The 19,021-nt window shown below is 43.7% G+C and overlaps 1 protein-coding gene across 5 annotated transcripts in view; it reads right to left on the reverse strand.

The window, feature by feature from the left end:
- Positions 1–19,021, reverse strand: part of LOC309562769 (uncharacterized protein) — a 62,612-nt gene that overhangs the window by 920 nt on the left and 42,671 nt on the right. For 4 of the 5 annotated variants that reach the window (XM_082267069.1, XM_082267072.1, XM_082267071.1 and 1 more), the window contains 5 exons: positions 16,847–16,945; positions 14,763–14,825; positions 8,121–8,192; positions 5,202–5,246; positions 237–311 (listed from right to left, as the gene is read on the reverse strand). In XM_082267069.1, coding sequence (XP_082123195.1) covers positions 237–311; positions 5,202–5,246; positions 8,121–8,192; positions 14,763–14,825; positions 16,847–16,945 — 354 coding nt within the window. The remainder of the gene's footprint in view (positions 1–236; positions 312–5,201; positions 5,247–8,120; positions 8,193–14,762; positions 14,826–16,846; positions 16,946–19,021) is intronic. The other variant, XM_082267070.1, reaches the window with a different exon arrangement.

The raw sequence follows: 19,021 nt of genomic DNA on the forward strand, positions 1-19,021 counted from the left end.
TAATAGCTTAAAGGGTCAGTCAACTCAAAAGTGATACTCCAGTCTTTGGTGAATGCTGGAGAGTTCAACCCCCAATAGTCCCTTCTATTTCTCTGCTGGTGGTGATATCTCTGCATGAAGTTTCTGGGTTGTTGTGCCCATTATGAGGGGTTCCCACCATCCTCGTGCTGGCTCTCCGGATTTGCTTTTTCCTAGTTATGGTCATGGTTAACGCTATTTTATCGTATCCAGCTAACCTTTTCTCTGCTGTTCTAAGCTTGATTGAAGTCTTTTTTCCAAATCCGAGATTCGCTTTTTAAGCTCTTCAAATGCTAAGAAAAGTAAAGTAGATTATTACTCAGATGATTCACTTTTTAAGTCCTCTGTACTCTGTGTCTACATGGCCCGTGTACAGAAGGCTAAATTGCTAGCAAGACTTAAAATCTTTAATCTAGAGGTGCCTAAGTAGGTCCTCAGGAGAAGCCCAAAAACCAGGAGGAGCTGAATTATGCAGATGACTTGAGCTTTGAAGTCGGAGGTCTGGCCTGCCTCTTTCATTTTATTGTTGGTCAGTAAAGCCAGTTCTCATATTGAGGGGCCAATAGCAAAGCAGGAGAATCAGGAGACTTTAGAGCTGAAGTTGCTATTTCCATAATTGAGCTCCCCATGTTTTTGCATGTCCTGGGAGGCTTTTGAAGCTATTGAACAGTAAGTGTAGGAAAAAATAGTCATCTGCTTTTTAGTCTTGCTTTTGGTGGTTTGGGTCCTTAGAAGGAGATCAGGTTCATTTTAGGCAAAGAATATAGAGCCAAGCAACAACTGTACAGTCACAATATGTTATTGTTCCCTCAGAGCAGGGGTCTCAAAACTTTATAAACAAAGGGCCAGTTTACTGTCTTTCAGACTTTAGGGGGACGGACTGTGGCCAGTGGGAGTAGAAAATGCCTTAGCAGCAGTGGAAGTAGATAATGTCCCAGGCTTACGGGTCAGTGGGAGTAACACAATTACAAAGTACCTGTAGTTCAAAGGAGAAATAGTGCTTCATCATTGTTGTCAGTGGGACAAATGGTGACCCATCGTTGGTGTCAGTGGGAGTAAAATTGCCCCATTGTTGGTGCCAGTGGAAGGAATATTTCCCCTTTGTTGGTGCCAGTGGAAGGAATATTTTCCCTTTGTTGGTGCCAGTGGAAGGAATAGTGCCCCTTTGTTGGTGGCGGTGCCAGTGGAAGGAATAGTAACCCATCCTTGGTGTCAGTGAGAAGAATAGTGCCCCATTATTGGTGTCAGTGGAAGGAATAGTGCCCCATTGTTTGTGTCTGTGGAAGGAGTATTGACCCATCATTGGTGTCAGTTGAAGCAAAAGTGCCCCATTGTTGTTGTCAGTGGAAGTAATAGTGCCTCAAATCAATAGGGGAAACAGTGCCCCGAGGGTCGGATGAAAGCAAGCAAGGGCCACATCTGGGCCACCAGCCACAGTTTGGAGACCACTACCCCTGAGGTCGGAGAATTACCTAGTAGTTCAAGGTACGAGGGAACATGTGACTCACCCTCCCACGTGACAGCTCTGATGGCGATTGGCTAATAAAGCTTTCAGTGCTATCATATGAAAGTGTGGAGAGAGTATGGTATTTGTGGTACAGAAGAGAAAGGGAGAAAGAAAAGTGTGAGACTAGGGAGGGACACAGGGTATATTAAAAGAAGGAAGAGGAAGGGGTGTGGATCAGAGGGGTGGGAGGGGGTAAGAGGAAAGTCAGATGGGGGGCATCCAGGTTATTGGTGTTGTTGATGAAGTAATTGTAAAGTCTCCTTTTTAAAAAAAAAAAAAATTAAATAACAAAGATGTTACACTTTCCTCCTCTGTGAAGTTGGTTTTGCACAGGGCAGCCTGAATCCTCCTCTTCTCGGGTCCCTCGTTGCTGCTCCTGGCCCCTCCCTCCTGTCGAGTGCCCCCCACAGCAAGCAGCCGAGCCAAGCTGCAGCTCTGTGTGTCCATTCAGATACGGAGCTGTCGTTGGGCCTCCCCCCCCTCTGATTGGCTAAATGACTTTGATTGACAGCCGCAGGAGCCAATGGCGCCGCAGCTGTGTCTCAGCCAATCAGGAGGGAGAGTCCTGGATGACCGAGGGACCCGTGGACATTGATAAGGAGAGATGGGGCTCAGGTAAGTATTAAGGGGTGCTGGGGAGGCTGCTACACACAGAAGGCTTTTTATCTTAATGCATAGAATGCAACTTCTGTCTTTATAACTCCTTTAAGTAAAACTTTCATATACTATTATACATCTGAGCTTGGATTTGCGCTGCAGATTTCGGATTGTGTGTGTTTTTTCATATAGACTGCATGTCAATTTTTTGTTACATCTAGTTGTGTAACAATCTATGAAAGTTTTATTTTGCAAATACTGTACATGTCTTGCCATGTATAGTCAAACCAATTATGGTGTCGTACCTTGAGACTGCTATAAAGAGTTGAATGTTAGGATCTCAACCTTAAACTAGTCGTGAAACTGCTTTGGAGTCTTGATGAAGGGAGTTTTCGTTTTTTCGAAGATTGCCGTGACAAATAAACATTTTCTGAACTGTCAATAATATCTTGGCGTTTCTCCTGGGGCTAAGTCAGGGCCCTTTGAACACTTGAGAGCTACCTTAAAAAGGAACCACCATACCAGTTAGCCTTGGTGAGAGTTAAAAGAAGAAACAGAAGGCTCTTCTAAGTGCAGCGGTCACAATGTTTAAGAACAATGGTTAAAAACACTTACAAGATCCATGATATACGTAGGCATGTCAGCATAGAAAATTTCTTGCTTAGTCCTATGTGAATGACTGCTTCTCCTCCTTGGATATCTCGTACAGCTGCTGGCCAGCTTATCTCCTTCTAGACTAGAGGCATGGGGCTAAGCAAGGATGTTTTCTATGCTGACATGCCTACTTATACAATGGATCTTGTAAGTGTTTTTAACCATTGTTCCTAATTAGTTAATTGGATTGTTAATTGCACTACCAGGCCGCAGTAAGCTTGGGCGCAATGAAAATATACAAGTGCCACATCCCAATGTGTGTAGGAATAGGAGAAAAGAAAAAAATGTTGGACTTTATAGGCACTATTATTTGAAATTGTATTCTTTATTAAGAAATGGTTAAAAAATAGAACAAGAGTCAAAAGCAAAAAGAAGGGGATAAACACCTTAATAATGGAGGCATATTACCTCCAATATATACTGTATGCATACATAGTCACACATATGGTATGTTAATACAAACTATTAAAGACAGTAGCAATATAATACATCACATATTCATAGGGCTCAAAGGCGATTACAGGAAAAACTGTTGAAACGCCCCTGAGTTCCACCTATATGAACGTTGGTAGATAAACGTTGGATGTAGCCAGGTTGCCCTACATGTTTCGCTTATAATATAAGCTTCCTCTGGGGCTACTGGTACAAGGGGTGTCTGGATAAAAAAACAGGTGATGAGCAGATACAAAGTAAGTAGAGTAAGCCTTAAAAGGTGTGGCAATTAACGAGGGGTTCTCTGTGTCTAGAGCGTGCTGCCGGTTAACGCCCAAATGTTTTCAAAAATACATGATTTTGTCTTTTAGGAGGCCAAAAGTTTGTCTCCATATAACCAGAATTGTAGTGCAGTTCAGGAGTATAGGATAAGAGGTCTTACAAAGCCTGGAAGTCCAGGAGTAGTAAACGCCTATGGTAGAATGCCAATGGCGGCATTCCCTATCCGGGGGGACATACATCCTCTGTACTGGAGTGAAATTCTGCCTTATACCCTCTCCTGCCCTGTCAGGATTCTAGTACCTGCTCTACCATAGGTGTTTACTATGGAAGTCCAGGAGTAGTAAACGCCTATGGTAGAGCAGGTACTAGAATCCTGACAGGGCAGGAGAGGGTATAAGGCAGAATTTCACTCCAGTACAGAGGATGTATGTCCCCCCGGATAGGGAATGCCGCCATTGGCATTCTACCATAGGCTTTTACTACTCCTGGACTTCCAGGCTTTGTAAGACCTCTTATCCTATACTCCTGAACGGCACTACAATTCTGGTTATATGGAGACAAACTTTTGGCCTCCTAAAAAACAAAATCTTGTATTTTTGAAAACATTTAGGCGTTTATCGGCAGCACACTCCAGACACAGAGAACCCCTCCTTAATTGCCACACCTTTTAAGGCTTACTCTACTTACTTTGTATCTGCTCATCACCTGTTTTTTTATCCAGACACCCCTTGTACCAGTAGTTCCAGAGGAAGCTTATATTATAAGCGAAACATGTAGGGCAACCTGGCTACATCCAACGTTTATCTACCAACGTTCATATAGGTGGAACTCAGGGGCGTTTCAACAGTTTTTCCTGTAATCGCCTTTGAGCCCTATGAATATGTGATGTATTATATTGCTACTGTCTTTAATAGTTTGTATTAACATACCATATGTGTGACTATGTATGCATATGTATTGGAGGTAATATGCCTCCATTATTAAGGTCTTTACCCCCTTCTTTTTGCTTTTGACTCTTGTTCTATTTTTTAACCATTTCTTAATAAAGAATACAATTTCAAATAATTGTGCCTATAAAGTCCAACATTTTTTCTTTTCTCCTATTGTTCCTAATTAAACATTGTAAATGCTGCACTTAGAAGCGCCTTCTGTTTCTTCTGATTTCTAATAGAGTTGCTTGTCCTTGCTGACGTGCTGCTGCAAGTGACATTCCTTTTATCTATTGTTGCTGCTTGCTTATACCCATTGAAAGTTGGTGTTGGTACTGGAGGAATAGCTCTTAAAGAAGCGCCCTTACTCTTTTCCCTTGGTGAGAGTTAGTTTGCCTAACCCTTAATACGCAAGCCTACTCACTTATGATTTGACTTTTAATAGCCGAGAGGGCTGGAGAATCCTCCAGTGGGCTCTGCTGATATGCCCCAAAAACCCCTTAGATCAGGGTTTCTTCACCAGGGTTCCTCCAAGGGTTGCTAAGGGTTCCTTGAGCAATGCACAAGTTCTGCCTCTCAGATAAGTTCCCACTTTTCTTTCCTACCACCTGTGGTTTGCGGGAAAGAAAATCGATCCATCTATGGCCAGCTTAATAGGGATCCCTAGAGATGGGAGACACCGTCTGACTTCATTTCTGTTCATAATGCAGGTAAAAGAGTTACAATAGTATGCAATTATGTAAGCAAGGAACTTTCCCTTTCAGGAAAAATGGCCTTGTTACCTGGAGCTGCGCTGTCTCCTTTTTCCCCTTTCCGGCCTAATGGTCCTGTCAGTTACAAAACATATTTATTTAAAGAGTTAGTGAAACAAAATCTATACAGTTATACATTAACCTATCAATGTGTGCCAGAGGAAGGACAAAATGAATTGTAGCCTACAAATATCTGTTAGTTGAGGATCTTTATTTTAACTAAAGGCATCTCTCTGTTCATCCATCTTGTTACACATGCCTTGTTGTTTGTTTGCCTTTAAATCATTTTGTCCTTTCCTTACTCTGTAGCCAGGGGATCCTCTATATAGTTAAAGTGGAGTTCCACCCTAATTTTATACTTACCTCCATCTTCTCGCTCCGGGTCACCTGAAAAAGATATGGATAATCGCATTTTTTTTTTTTTTTACTTACCTCGTAGCGAAGAAAAAATACTTACCTTACTTCCTTCTTCCTCCTTCCTCGGCCGCGGCCCGTCGTCACTTCCTGGCTCTGCAATGATTCCTGGGAGCTGAACGTCATCGCTTCCAGGAATCATTGCGCCTGCACCGGCCCCGACGTCAGTTCCGGGGCGCGCGCGTCATCCCCTTCTAAACAGCTTCTGGGCATGCCCAGAAGCTGTGGAGGGATGACGCGCGCACACCGGAAGTGACGGCGGGGCCGGCGCAGGGCATCGAGGGACCGAAGAAGGCGGAAGAGGACGCCGAAGAGGATCTCGCTGGCTTCAAGCTGCCCACATCTGAGATGGCAGCGCTGGACAAGACGTTTTCAAGGTAAGTATTTGTCCTAACAGGTAAGTGCAACCCGGGACAGATCAGAGGCTAGCCATTGTGGAATGCACTAGCCCTGACTGTCCCGGGGATATTTAAAAAAAAATCGGATCACCCACACTGTTAACCCCTTCCTTGCCAGTGTCATTATTACAGTAACAGTGCATATTTTTTAGCACTGATTACTGTAGTAATGTCACTGGTCCCCCCAAAAGTGTCAATCAGGGGTCCGATCTGTCCGCCGCAATGTCGCAGTCCCGCAAAAATCGCAGATCGCCGCCATTACTAGTAAAAAAACCAAAAAACAATAAATATTACATACATTTTTCCCATAGTTATTAGACGCGATAACTTTTGCGCAAACCAATCAAATTACGCTTATTGCGGGTTTTTTTTTTTACCAAAAATATGTAGCAGAAAACAAATTGGCCTAAAATGTTGATTTTTAAATTATAATTTTAAATATAGCAGAGTGTGAAAAATATAGTTTTTTTTCAGAATTGTCGCACTTTTTTTGCTTATAGCGCAAAAAATAAAAATCGCACAGGTGATCAATTACCACCAAAAGAAATCTCTATTTGTGGGAAAAAAAGGTCATCAATTTTATTTGGGTACAGCGTTGCATGACCGCGCAATTGTCTGTGAAATTAACGCAGTGCCGAATCGCAAAATATGCCCTGGTCATTAGGGGGTACATTTTTCCGGTCCAGAAGTGGTTAAAGGAACACTTTGAAAACACATGAGATCTGAATAGGGAAAAACCTCATGCTGGATATCTATACTGATATAAACTTGCTAATGTGTTAGGATCTATACTGATATGGACTGTTGTTAGAAATGAAAGGATTCCACATCATTTGATGGAAATTCAAATGATCGACCTACTGGTGGCTGAATTCAAAGACACCCCGAAAATCAAAGTGAAAAAATGATGCAGAAGGCGAGTCCATTTTGGTGAAATGTCATTGCTGCAAACTAACTCAAATGGTTCTCAGTAGTTTGTATGGCCCCCGCTTACTTGGATGCATGCCTGACAACGTTGGGGCATGCTCCTAATGAGATGACGGTTGGTGTCCTGGGGCATTTCCTCCCAGACATGGACCAGGGCATCAATGAGCTCCTGAACAGACTGAGGTGCAACCTGGCAGCGTTGGATGGACCAAAACATAATATCCCAGCGGTGTTCTTTTGGATTTAGGTCAGGCGAGTGTGGAGGCCATTCAATTGTATCAATTCCTTCATTCTCCAGGAACTTGCTACATACTTTCACCACATGAGGACGGTCATTGTTGTGCACCAGGTTGGAACCCAGGACTCACTGCTCCAGCGTAGGGTCTGACAATGGGTCCAAGGATTTCATCCCGATACCTAATGGCAGTCAGGGTGCCATTGTCTAGCCTGCAGAGATCTGTACATCCCTCCATGGATATGCCTCCCCAGACCATCACTGACCCACCACCAAACCGATCATGCTGAACAAAGTTACAGGCAGCATTACATTCACCACGGCTTCTCAAGACCCTTTCATGCCTGTCACATGTGCTCAGGATGAACCTGCTCTCATTTGTGAAAAGTACAGGGTGCCAGTGGCGGACCTGCCAATTCTGGTGTTCAACGGCAAATGCCAATTGAGCTCCATGGTGCCGGCAGTGAGCACAGAGCCCACTAGAGGACATCGGGCCCTCAGGCCACACTCACAAAGTCTATTTCTGATTGTTTGGTCAGAGACATTCCCACCAGTGTCCTGCTGGAGGTCATTTTGTAGGGCTCTGGCAGTGCTCATCCTGTTCCTCCTTGTACAAAGGAGCAGATGCCAGTCCTGCTGATGGGTTAAGGACCTTCTACGGCCCTGTCCAGCTCTCCTAGAGCAGCTGCCTGTTTCCTGGACTCTCCTCTATGCTCTTGAGACTGTGCTGGGAGACACAGCAAACCTTCTGGCAATGGCACGCATTGATGTGCCATCCTGGAGGAGTTGGTTTGCCTAATTCTGATTAAAAATCTTCCTTTAATTATTTTGAGCAGTGCATATTCTTATCCTGAGTTTAACTTTAAGTTGCAGCAAAATTACAATATAATGGAGGCTTGGGTTAAAATGCAGACTGGAGAACAAAGAACAAAATGTATTTCCTTCATGGCCACAAACAATATGTTCCTTTTTTACCTGGAAGTCCATTGTTTCCTCTTTCTCCTTTTGGGCCTGCAGGTCCTACGGCCCCTGGTATGCCAGGTGTTCCTAAAAAATAATGTAATACAGTTACTTAAAATAATTCATGTTAGAGCAACATGTACTTGTAGAATGTTATTTTTATTTATATACAACTTGTGCTAAAGGATTGCAAAAATTTAATCTGGAATGCACATGGCTTGCGGGGCGACTACAAATCCCAGGACACCATAGCAAACCTTTGCTTGGGTTCCCCCTCCTTAACAACAACAACCAATGCACCCACTATTCTAGTGTTGTAGAGCTAATGATACGCCACTGTAGTGTCGCACAGGGAGCCTGGAAAAGTTATGTACGGGATTTATACATCTCCCAGGCTCCTCTCATACACTTTTTTAAACCTCTGATCTTCTGTCCACTTCCGGTTTTGCACCTCTCTCTTTTGGCAATTTAAACTCACCTGGGACATACAATAGGTGCTCTACAGCAGTGGTCTCCAAACTGTGGCCTGGGGGTCAGATGCTGCCCTTTACTTGCTTTTTACCAGCCCTTGGGGCATAATTTCTGCCACTGAAACCATTAGTGGGGCACTATTCCTCCCACTGACCTCAATGATGGGACATTATTCCTCCCAATAACATCAATGATAGGGCACTATTCCTCTCATGAACACCAATGATGGGGCACTATTTCTCTCACAGACACCATTGATATCACACTATTCCTCTTATTGACACCAATGATGAGGCACTATTCCTCTCAATAACATCAATGATGGGGCACTATTCTTCTCATGGACACCAATGATGGGGCACTATTTCTCTCACAGACACCAATGATGGGACACTATTCCTCTCACGGACACCAATGATAGGGCACTATTCCTCTTACTGACACCAATGATGAGGCACTATTCCTCTCACGGACACCAATGATAGGGCACTATTCCTCTTACTGACACCAATGATGAGGCACTATTCCTCTCACAGACACCAAGGATGGGCCACTATTCCTTTCATGGACACCAATAATGGGACACCATTCCTCTCACTTACACCAACGATGAGGCATTATTCCTTTCATGAACACCAAGGATGGGGCACTATTCCTTTAATGGACACCAATATTGGGACACTATTCTTCTCATAAAATGGCAGAATCAAGGTCTTTTTCATCATAGCCCTTCTCCAAAAATTTCCTCTTTAAGGAGACAGCCTCTTTAAGGAAATCCTCCTTTTTGGAACAGTTACGCCTGAGCCTCAAGAATTGACTGACAGGAACGGATCTCAGCAGAGATGGATGGCGACAGCTGGTTTTGTCAATAAATCCGTTCCTGTCAGTTTCCTTGAAGTACGTGGAGGTGACGATTTGATCATCCAAAATTTTGATATTTTGATCCAAAAAGTGAATCTCATTCTTGCTCCACTCGAAGGTCAACACAATCCCCCTATCATTCCTGTTTAACCTAGTCATGAATAGTTCCAAAGAAGCAAAATCCCCTTCCCATAGGAGGAGGATGTCATCAATGTACCTCCTCCAGAGTACAAGCTCCAGCTGGGGAACAGTACCGATGACATCCTCCTCCCATCTGGCCATAAACAAATTGGCCATGCTTGGTGCTCCCATGGCCACTCCTCGACTCTGACGGTAATAGGTGTTGTCAAACCAGAAATAGTTGCGACTCATTGCAAAGTCGAGGAGTGACATCAAAAATTCCCTCTGGAATCCCAAAGGTACACCCTGTCTCAAATAATGAGCTACTGCCTCCATTCCATGCTTGTGCGAAATAATAGTATATAATGAGGAAACATCAGCGGTGGCTAAGATGTAAATCTCCTTCCAACTGATGTTCCTCAACTCGTTCACGACTTGCATAGAATCCCGCAAAAAATAGGGGGTCTTAACCACCAAGGATTGGAGGAATTTATCAATGTATTTACCCACCCGGGAGGTCACGGAATCAATTCCGCTAACAATAGGCCGCCCGGGTTGGTTAATGGGATCTTTATGTACCTTAGGCAGGTAATACATTACAGGTGTCCTCGAGGGCCAGAGGAATCAAAAAATCTTTTTCCTTCTTTGTAAGATGCTTATTCTTAAACCCAGCATCTACTAGAACACCCAATCCTTTTTTATATTTAGCAGTAGGATTACCCGCCAGAACTTCATAGGTCTCTAGATCTGACAATAGCCTAAGCATCTCACTATTGTAGGCAGAAGTATCCAAAATAACAATCCCCCCGCCTTTATCGGCAGGTCTTACAATGATGTCATCCCTTTCTTTAAGACTCTTAAGTCCCTTAACAAATGTAGGATTCATCTTAGGGTTTTTAGATGATAAGGCATCAATGTCCTGAGCCACCAAATCCCTAAATACTGTTAGGGAGGGAGCCATTGCTCCTGGGGGATTGAAAGTGGAGGCATTTGCCAAAGTGGTGGTTTTGACACCCATCACATAATTAGTTCTTGGTTGAATCTGGTTTGTAAGCAGATGACGTTTGATGCTCATCTTTCGAACAAACTTCTGCAAGTCGATAAACGTATCGAATTTATTCAAAGGCCTAGGGGGCGCATATTTAAGACCATGGTTTAAAACGTGTTTCTCCTCCTTGGAGATAGGTGCTGAACTAAGGTTAAAAAGGCCAGCGTCTCTTAAAGTCGCCTCCTTTTTCTTTCGGATCCTCCTCCCCCCTCTGGACCCTCTTTTAAATTTTTTAACCTTTTGCCTTTTGGGGTCTCTTGAAAAAAAACATTATTCTGATTATTACATCCACCATATGTACGAGTTCCGGAATAGGAACCCCCATAGTCATAATTATTATAATCATGATCGTAAAAAGGAGGTCTTTGATAACCCCTATCTGGACCTGACTGGGCCCGATCATCATATGGGCCGAATCTATTTTGTTCCTGAGGATGTGTGGTCATAAAGCGACCTGAGTAATTGTTCAGATAGAGGTTCAAATCTATTTTGATGGTAAACCGGATAGTTATTAGTGGGATGTGGCTTCCCTCTCCCTCTACCCCTGCCCCTTCCTCTCCCTCGACCCCTCTGAATCCACTGTATGGGTGGGGGTCTAGGTGAAGAAACATCAACATTATTAGAATTTGGCCTGGGTCCCACTGGTGGTTGGGTACCGGGGATCTCCATCTCCTCCGTGGAATCTCCCGAACCCCCCTCCCCAGACGCTCCTTTAGATATAATGGTAGATTGCCATTTAAAGACCTCACCCCGCTTATAATCCCCAACATCTCTGGAGAATTTTTTCTTTTTCTTATTTTTTTGTTCAGATTCCTCTTTCTCCAAATGCTTTTTCAAAGCTTCCAATTTCTTTTTATATTCCTCTCCACTTTTGAAGGTACTAAGTTTCTCTTTGATAGTACTAATCTCATCATCTAGTCTTAATAGTTTTTGTTTCTTTTTGGCTAACATAAACTTCATAAGATTCAGCCCTGATTTATTAAAACATTGATACCACTCGTTTATGTCTATCAAATCACTTTGAGGGTATACTTCCCATCGGAGGCTTCTTGGTACCATGCCATCCGCAATGTACCTTTCAAAAAAGGCCACATCCCAGTTGGCATGGAGTTCAGCTGTTAAGAGGTTTTTTCCACTATTCCTCTCACTGACACCAACACTGGGGCACTATTTCTCTCACTGACACCAACAACGGGGCACTATTCCTCTCACTGACGCCAACACTGGGGCATTATTCCTTTCATGGACACCAACGATGAGGCACTATTCCTCTCACAGACACCAACGATGACTGAGGCACTATTGCTCTCACAGACACCAACGATGGGGCACTATTCCTCTCAGCGAAACCAATGATGGGGCACATTTCCTCTCATGGACACCAATGATGGGACACAATTTTTTCATGGACACTATTAATGGGACACTGTTCCCCTCATTGACACCAATGATGGGGCACTATTCCTCTTACTGACATCAGCGATGCAGCACTATTCCTCTCACTGACACCAACAATGGGGCACTATTTCTCTAATGGACACCAACGATGGAGCATTATTTCTTTAATAGACACCAACGATGGAGCACTATTCCTTTCATGGACACCAAGAATGGGACACTATTCCTCTCATTGACACCAATGAGGGCGCACAATTCCTCTTACAGACACCAATTATGGGACACTATTCCTTTCATGGACACCAATAATAGGACACTATTCTTCTCACTGACACCAACAATGGGGCACTATTCCTCTTACGGACACCAATGATGGGGCACTATTCTTCTCATGGACACCAATGAGGGGACACATTTCCTCTCATTGACACCTACCATGGGACACTATTCCTTTCATGGACAGCAATAAAGGGACACTATTCCTCTCACTGGCACCAATGATGGGGCAGTATTGCTCTTACAAACACCAATGATGGGGCACTATTCCTCTCACTGACACCAATGAAGGGGCACTATTCCTCTCACTGACACCAACAATGGGGCACTATTCCTCTCACGGACACCAATGAGGGGACTTATTTCCTCTCATGGACACCAGCGATGGGACACTATTCCTTTCATGGACAGCAATAATAGGACACTATTCCTCTCACTGACACCAATGATGGAGCACTATTCCTCTCACTACAGATCATGGGAACCAATAGCAAAACTTTGATAGGGCTCCCCTAGTGACCTTTCTAGTGTAATTGATCTTAATATCTAAATCGAGAATAGGTAGCAGGAGAGCTGTCAGCATAGTAAGTACACTATTAGGGACCAGCGCTGTGGACAGAAGTTGCCGGTGAAGAGGCGCATGAGTGCAGGGAATAAACATTTAACATTAATTTTTATACAGTAGCTATTTTGTTAAAATGCAGACCAGAGAACAAAATGGAGTTTTAACTGTTATATATACATAAAGAATGCTCTTTTTTTTTTTTTACCTGAAGGCCCACTGTTTCCTCTTTCCCCCTTTGACCCTGCTTGTCCAGTGGTCCCTGGAGTCCCAGGTGTTCCTAAACAGCCATGTGATAGAGTTACTGAAAGTATTAACATTAAAATACCATATAGAATATTAGCTGTTAATAGCCACCATTGACAAGAGTGAGGTCTGATGAGCATGTAGGGGGAATGGGGAAGTCATCAGAAATACAATGCCAGCTTCATTTTTTATAAAATTCACAAATTGCTGATAAAAATGGTTGGATATTTATTTCATGTCAGTTTGAGGACATTTGATATGGTGCAGTCCAGGCTAGAAGCTAAGAAAAACTGCTTTACACTCCCATTAGTCAAAGCCTTCAAAAGACTCTTAATGAAGACATGTTGTAAATAGCCTATCGTAAACAGTCCAATGAGCAATCCACATCTGCAAGTCTGTGTTTTAAAAGAAAACTATACTTATAAAGCTCTGAATTCAGGTTCATACTTTATACCTCTAGTGGTAATTTTGTTCATAAAAAAAGCGGTGATGCTTTTTGGGGAGATGCCAGTGTATGGGAAGATGGCAGATCATGCCGGCTGCTACGGGGCCCAGAGTGAATGCCACATACACTATATTACCAAAAATATTGGGATGCCTGCCTTTACACGCACTTTGCTGGCATCCCAGTCTTAGTCCGTAGGGTTCAATATTTAGTTGGCCCACCCTTGGCAGCTATAACAGCTTTTCTAGGAGACCTGTCAACAAGGTTTAGGAGTGTGTCTATGGGAATTTTTGACCATTCTTCCAGAAACGCATTTGTGAGGTCAGGCACTGATGTTGGAAGTGAAGGCCTGGCTTGCAGTCTCCGCTTTAATTCCTCCTAAACGTGTTTTATCGGATTGAGGTCAGGACTCAATTCAAGGTTCTCCTCCCCAAACTCGCTCATCCATGTCTTTATGGACCTTGTTTGTGCACTGGCAGTTATGTTGGAACAGAAAGAGGCCATCTCCAAACTGTTCGGCCCATCCCTAATAGCCATATTTATTTAATTGAATCTAATATGACCCCCCTTAAATATAGCTGCCACATGGTTAATATTGTAGATCAGCCTTTCTCAACCTTTTCAACACAGAGGAACCCTTCAAATAAATTTCTGGTCTCGGGGAACTCCTGCTAAAAATTAAAAATCTACAACTCATGACACATTAGTGTGACAGTCAGTGGGAAGAATGCTCCTTACTCTTGTCATCATTGGGAAGAATTACCCCCCTTACAGATAGCAAAAAGGAACAATGGTGTCATATCGGAGAGGCAGAAATTGCCCATTGCTTAAGGAACCCCTAGAAACCTCAGGTTTCCCTATTTGAGAAACTGTTGTAGATAGACCTAAGAATGGCCTCCATTTACCATACTGCCCCTAATATAAGCCCTCATAAACACCAATGTGCAGTAGCCTATATTGCAGACCTAGCCCCTTTACCATATTACCTATAATACAAGCCTCAATACACCTAGGCATCCCATGGTCCATATGACAGTCCTAATTATAACAGTTATCATTCAGCTCTGGTATACTGTAGTTATTCCTCTCTTTGTTTCCTCTCTTTATCAGTAAAATGTCATTAAGTCACTTTATCAATAAAATGTCATTAAGTCATCCTTTTGATTTCTTTTCTTTTAAAATAATGCAAATTAGTAATGTAAGCATGGAGTGGACAAAGTACCCAGTTACCTGGTGACCCATTGGCTCCTTTTGCTCCAGCTGGTCCGGAAATTCCTCGTATTCCGGGAGGACCTAAATAGTCACAAATGGAAATGCTAAAGTTTAATCTGCTAATCCCCCCCCCCCCCCCCACCTCCATCCAGTTCAACATGGTAATGATATTTCTAAATGAAACTTTTATGTTTTCATTGCATACATTATCTGGTAAATGACTGAACATAATGGCAAACCAAATACGATTGTTCTCCTATATGAACTTTAGCTGTGTATTTGGCTGTCTGCTTTCCTTTCAGCTATAACTAATCCATAAATGCATGCAAATGAATGCATCCGCCACATCTAAGGACTGGTAAGCTGCAAAATATTACATTTGTGGCCTTTAAACAAAAATGAAGGTTTGTGAACTCACTGATTTCAGTCTAGTAGTGCCAAATATTGTACAAGTTTCTCCTTTTTTCAAGCTGGCCAATGAAGACTCCTACACCCATCATAGTAAATCGGCAGAAAAGTTATGACTCTTTGCTCTGTTTCAAATGCTACTTTATACATTGCCATACCTCCTTAGAGGTCTGGTCACCTGCTGACTTGGCACCATTCACAGGCAGCTTGACTCTTCAAAAGGACACAGAAGTTGAATCCAATTTCACTTCAGATGATTGCAGTACAGATGATGTTTCTATTACTTTTATAAGGCTTTTCAAGTGTAAGAAGACAATTACATTTCTATGTCCTATCTCTGCAAATAACTAACACTGATTGAGGGAGCTTAGAATAATCAGGGAAGACCTAGCTAGGGCTGAACTAACTAACACTTAACAGGAGGGGAGGACAGAGGGAGGTGCCAAATTACATAAGTAAACAGGTTGTAGTGCCCCAAAACCACCACTAGATGCCAAAATACTCCAGAACAATAATAACCCAATGCAATTCAATACAACACATAAAAAATTCAGCACATATGAATGGGACAGAACACTCTTCTACAGTTTAGAGTTTATCTGAAGCTCATAGCATGGCAGTAATCTCTTAACCATTTAAGCCCCAGAAGATTTTACCCCCTTCCTGACCAGGCCCTATTTTGCGATTCGGCACTGCGTGACTTTAACGGACAATTGTGCAGTCGTGCGACGCTGTACCCAAATAAAATTGACGTCCTTTTTTCCCCACAAACAGAGCTTTCTTTTGGTGGTATTTGATCACCTGTGCGATTTTTACTTTTTGCGATATAAACAAAAAAAGAGCGTCAATTTTGCAAAAAATAACAATATTTTTCACATTTTTTTATATGAAATTCCCCCCCCCCAAAAAAAATGTAAAAATCAAAGTTTTTTAACATTTTAGGCCAATTTGTTTTCTGCTACATATGTTTGGTAAAAAGAATCGCAATAAGCATATTTTGATTGGTTTGCGCAAAAGTTATTGCCTTTACTAACTAAGGGAAAGATTTTTGTCATTTTTATTGTTTTTTTTTAACGAGTAATGGCGGTGATCTGCGATTTTTTTGCGGGACTGCGACATTGCGGCGGACAGATCGGACTCTTGACTGACATTTTTGAGACTTTTGGGGGTACCAGTGACATTACTACAGTAATCAGTGCTATACATATGCACTGTTACTGTAAAAATGACACTGGCAGGGAAGGGGTTAACTTTATTGGTGATGCAGGGGTTAAGTTTGTCCCTAGGGGCGTGCTTCTAACTGTAAAGGGGTGTGGCTAGTGATGTAACCACAGAGACATACGATCCTACATAACAGGATCGTATGATCTCTGCAGTTAGATCAGGGAGAATGACAGGCGGCTTTGTTTACATCAGCTGCCTGCCTTTCTCCCTCTGTACCGGGAGATCACGAGTGACCGGCGGACGTCGGGTCCGCCGGTCACACGCGCGAACATGTTAGGGAACGAGCGGGGGCGGGAGCGCGCCTCCTGCGGCGGGCGCTCGACCCCTAGAGGCTCTCAGACGAGTGACGTAGTACTACGTCACTTTGCCTGTACGGGGCTGACCGCAGCCATAAATAGTCGTGCGGCGGTCGGCAAGCGGTTAATCAGCCGGAAAGTGATGACTCTGTTCTTCTACAGTTCAGGTCTTACCTGAAGCTCCTTGGTTTCCTCTTTCTCCCTTTGGTCCTAGTGGTCCCTGCTCCCCTCTTGGTCCAGTTTGTCCAGTGTTCCCTGGTGATCCAGGTGGACCTAGTTATGAAATAAATTTAAAGAGTTACAGTGGACGTATCATGAGATATATTTTTCCTTGTAAACAGAAACATAACAACACATCATAGGGACCCCATAGCGAAATTTTAATGGAGCCCCCTGCCAACCCCTTTGCTGTCTTTGATCCCAACATAAAGTATTTCTAAATGAAGGACAGGTAGCAGGAGAGCTGTCAGCATAGTCAGTACACTATTAGGGACCAGTGCTGTGGATAGAAGTTGTCAGGAAAGAGGGGCAACAGTGCAGAGAATAATCTTTACACATTCATTTTCAATCTAAGTGCTCTGTCCTCAGTAGATTCTCACTCACTTCAGTATCTTCCATCTCAGGGCCTCCTTGTAGTTTCTAAGTTCTCTCGCCCCAATGCCCAGTTCCAAAGCTGACTGGGCTCGGACATGATTGGCTATTTTTGTCTGGGCGGGCGCATACATAGCGAGTCAGCGAACATCATGGCTCCGCCTGGCACCATGTTTGAATGAATGACAGCGCAGCAGCATGACAGTGGGCAGGCCTGCCGAGTTCCGACCCTGAGACCGGATCCTGGCCCACCATCCCACCACCATGCCACTGTGAGCAGCATGGAGTCCTGGAGACTGGACCCCTGCCCAGCACCATTCATCCATGGCTGCTGGAGACTCCCACCACACCACTGTGAGCACGGCCACACGAAGTCCCATAGCCTGGACCCCCACACCTTCTATCCATGGCTGCTGGGGACTCCCACACCAGTTTGAGTATGGCTACAACCACAATCTCTAACCATTTCTTGTATCCTCTCTGCAGTCTCTGACCATCTGTCAGGAAAGGGCTCACCTGCTGGTGGTACTGTGACTACAAGAAAACAACAAGAGAAGGGCGCACCGACCTTGTGCATTACCACTTAAAAGTTTATTAAAATCAAAGAAGGGTAGCGTACAATATACTCACAAAAGTAGCATATGAACAAGCATATAGGATATGGGCACAGCTCGCTTCCAGGACACTTCTCTACTGCTGGATAGCGTGATGGCGTCTTCAAAACCTGATGTGGCTTACGCGTTTCGAGGGAGGACCCTCTACCTCAGAGCCAAAATCGCCACTGACCCACCATGCACTCCTAGGAAGTTATAGGTACTGTAGGTGGTACTGTGACTCCCAGATCTATAGACTACAGTTTCAGTGTCCACCAGTGGATGTCCCCCAGTAGCCAGAAGCTCAAATCATTAGTCATCATCTAATGCTTGATACAGGAAGTATATTTAAGTCCTGTCCTTCTCTTGTTGCCTTGGTGTTGTCTCCATGTGCCCCTGACCTGTGTTTCAGTGTTCCGGTATCTTGCATCCTGTTTCCTGTTCCTGGACCCTGATCCCTTCCCTCCTGCTCTCTCCGTCTCCTGTTACCCTCTCCCTGTCCTGTCTTGCTCCCAGCTCCCTCTTCTTGATCTCCTGTGTATGACCCCGGCTCTGTTACGATTACGCATGCATTCCCTACTTGGTGTAGATATTTGGTTTAGCCAGTTGCTTATTTTGTGTCACTATTTGTTTGGTTATTTGATTTGTTTTACACAGTTTGGTTTATTGGAGGTGCATTTATATTTATGTTGTTCACTTAATTTTAAATAAATTATATCATTTTACCCTTAATTTTTGCTTGACATTCTCTGTGGCAGTCCACATGTTTTTGGTCACATCAGCAGTTGACACCATCTCTTGTATCAATTCTTCGGTGGGGGTGGTGATGACACCATGTTTTATGACACCGGGTGACACCAACCCTAGTGGTCCCACCAGGGCAGCCATCAGAAATTTTGTGGCCCCTTAAACAGATTTAGGCCTGGGCCCCCTGGGCCTGACCCCTTTAATCAGAGTTTACCCCTTTAATTAGGGTCCCCAGAGTCCCCCTTCTTTCATTAGTGTTCCCAGAGTCCTCCCCCTTACATCAGGGTCCCAAGATTCCCTTCTTCTTATATCAGGGTCCTCGGAGTTCCCCCCCTTACATCAGTGTCCCCCCTCCTTAAATTTGGGTCCCCAGAGTTCGACCTTACATCAAAGACCCCACTTTCATTAGGCTCCCCAA

This window comes from Pelophylax lessonae (genome assembly GCF_965119305.1).
Source record: "Pelophylax lessonae genome assembly, chromosome: 9".
In the NCBI taxonomy this organism is placed as follows: Eukaryota; Metazoa; Chordata; class Amphibia; order Anura; family Ranidae; genus Pelophylax; species Pelophylax lessonae.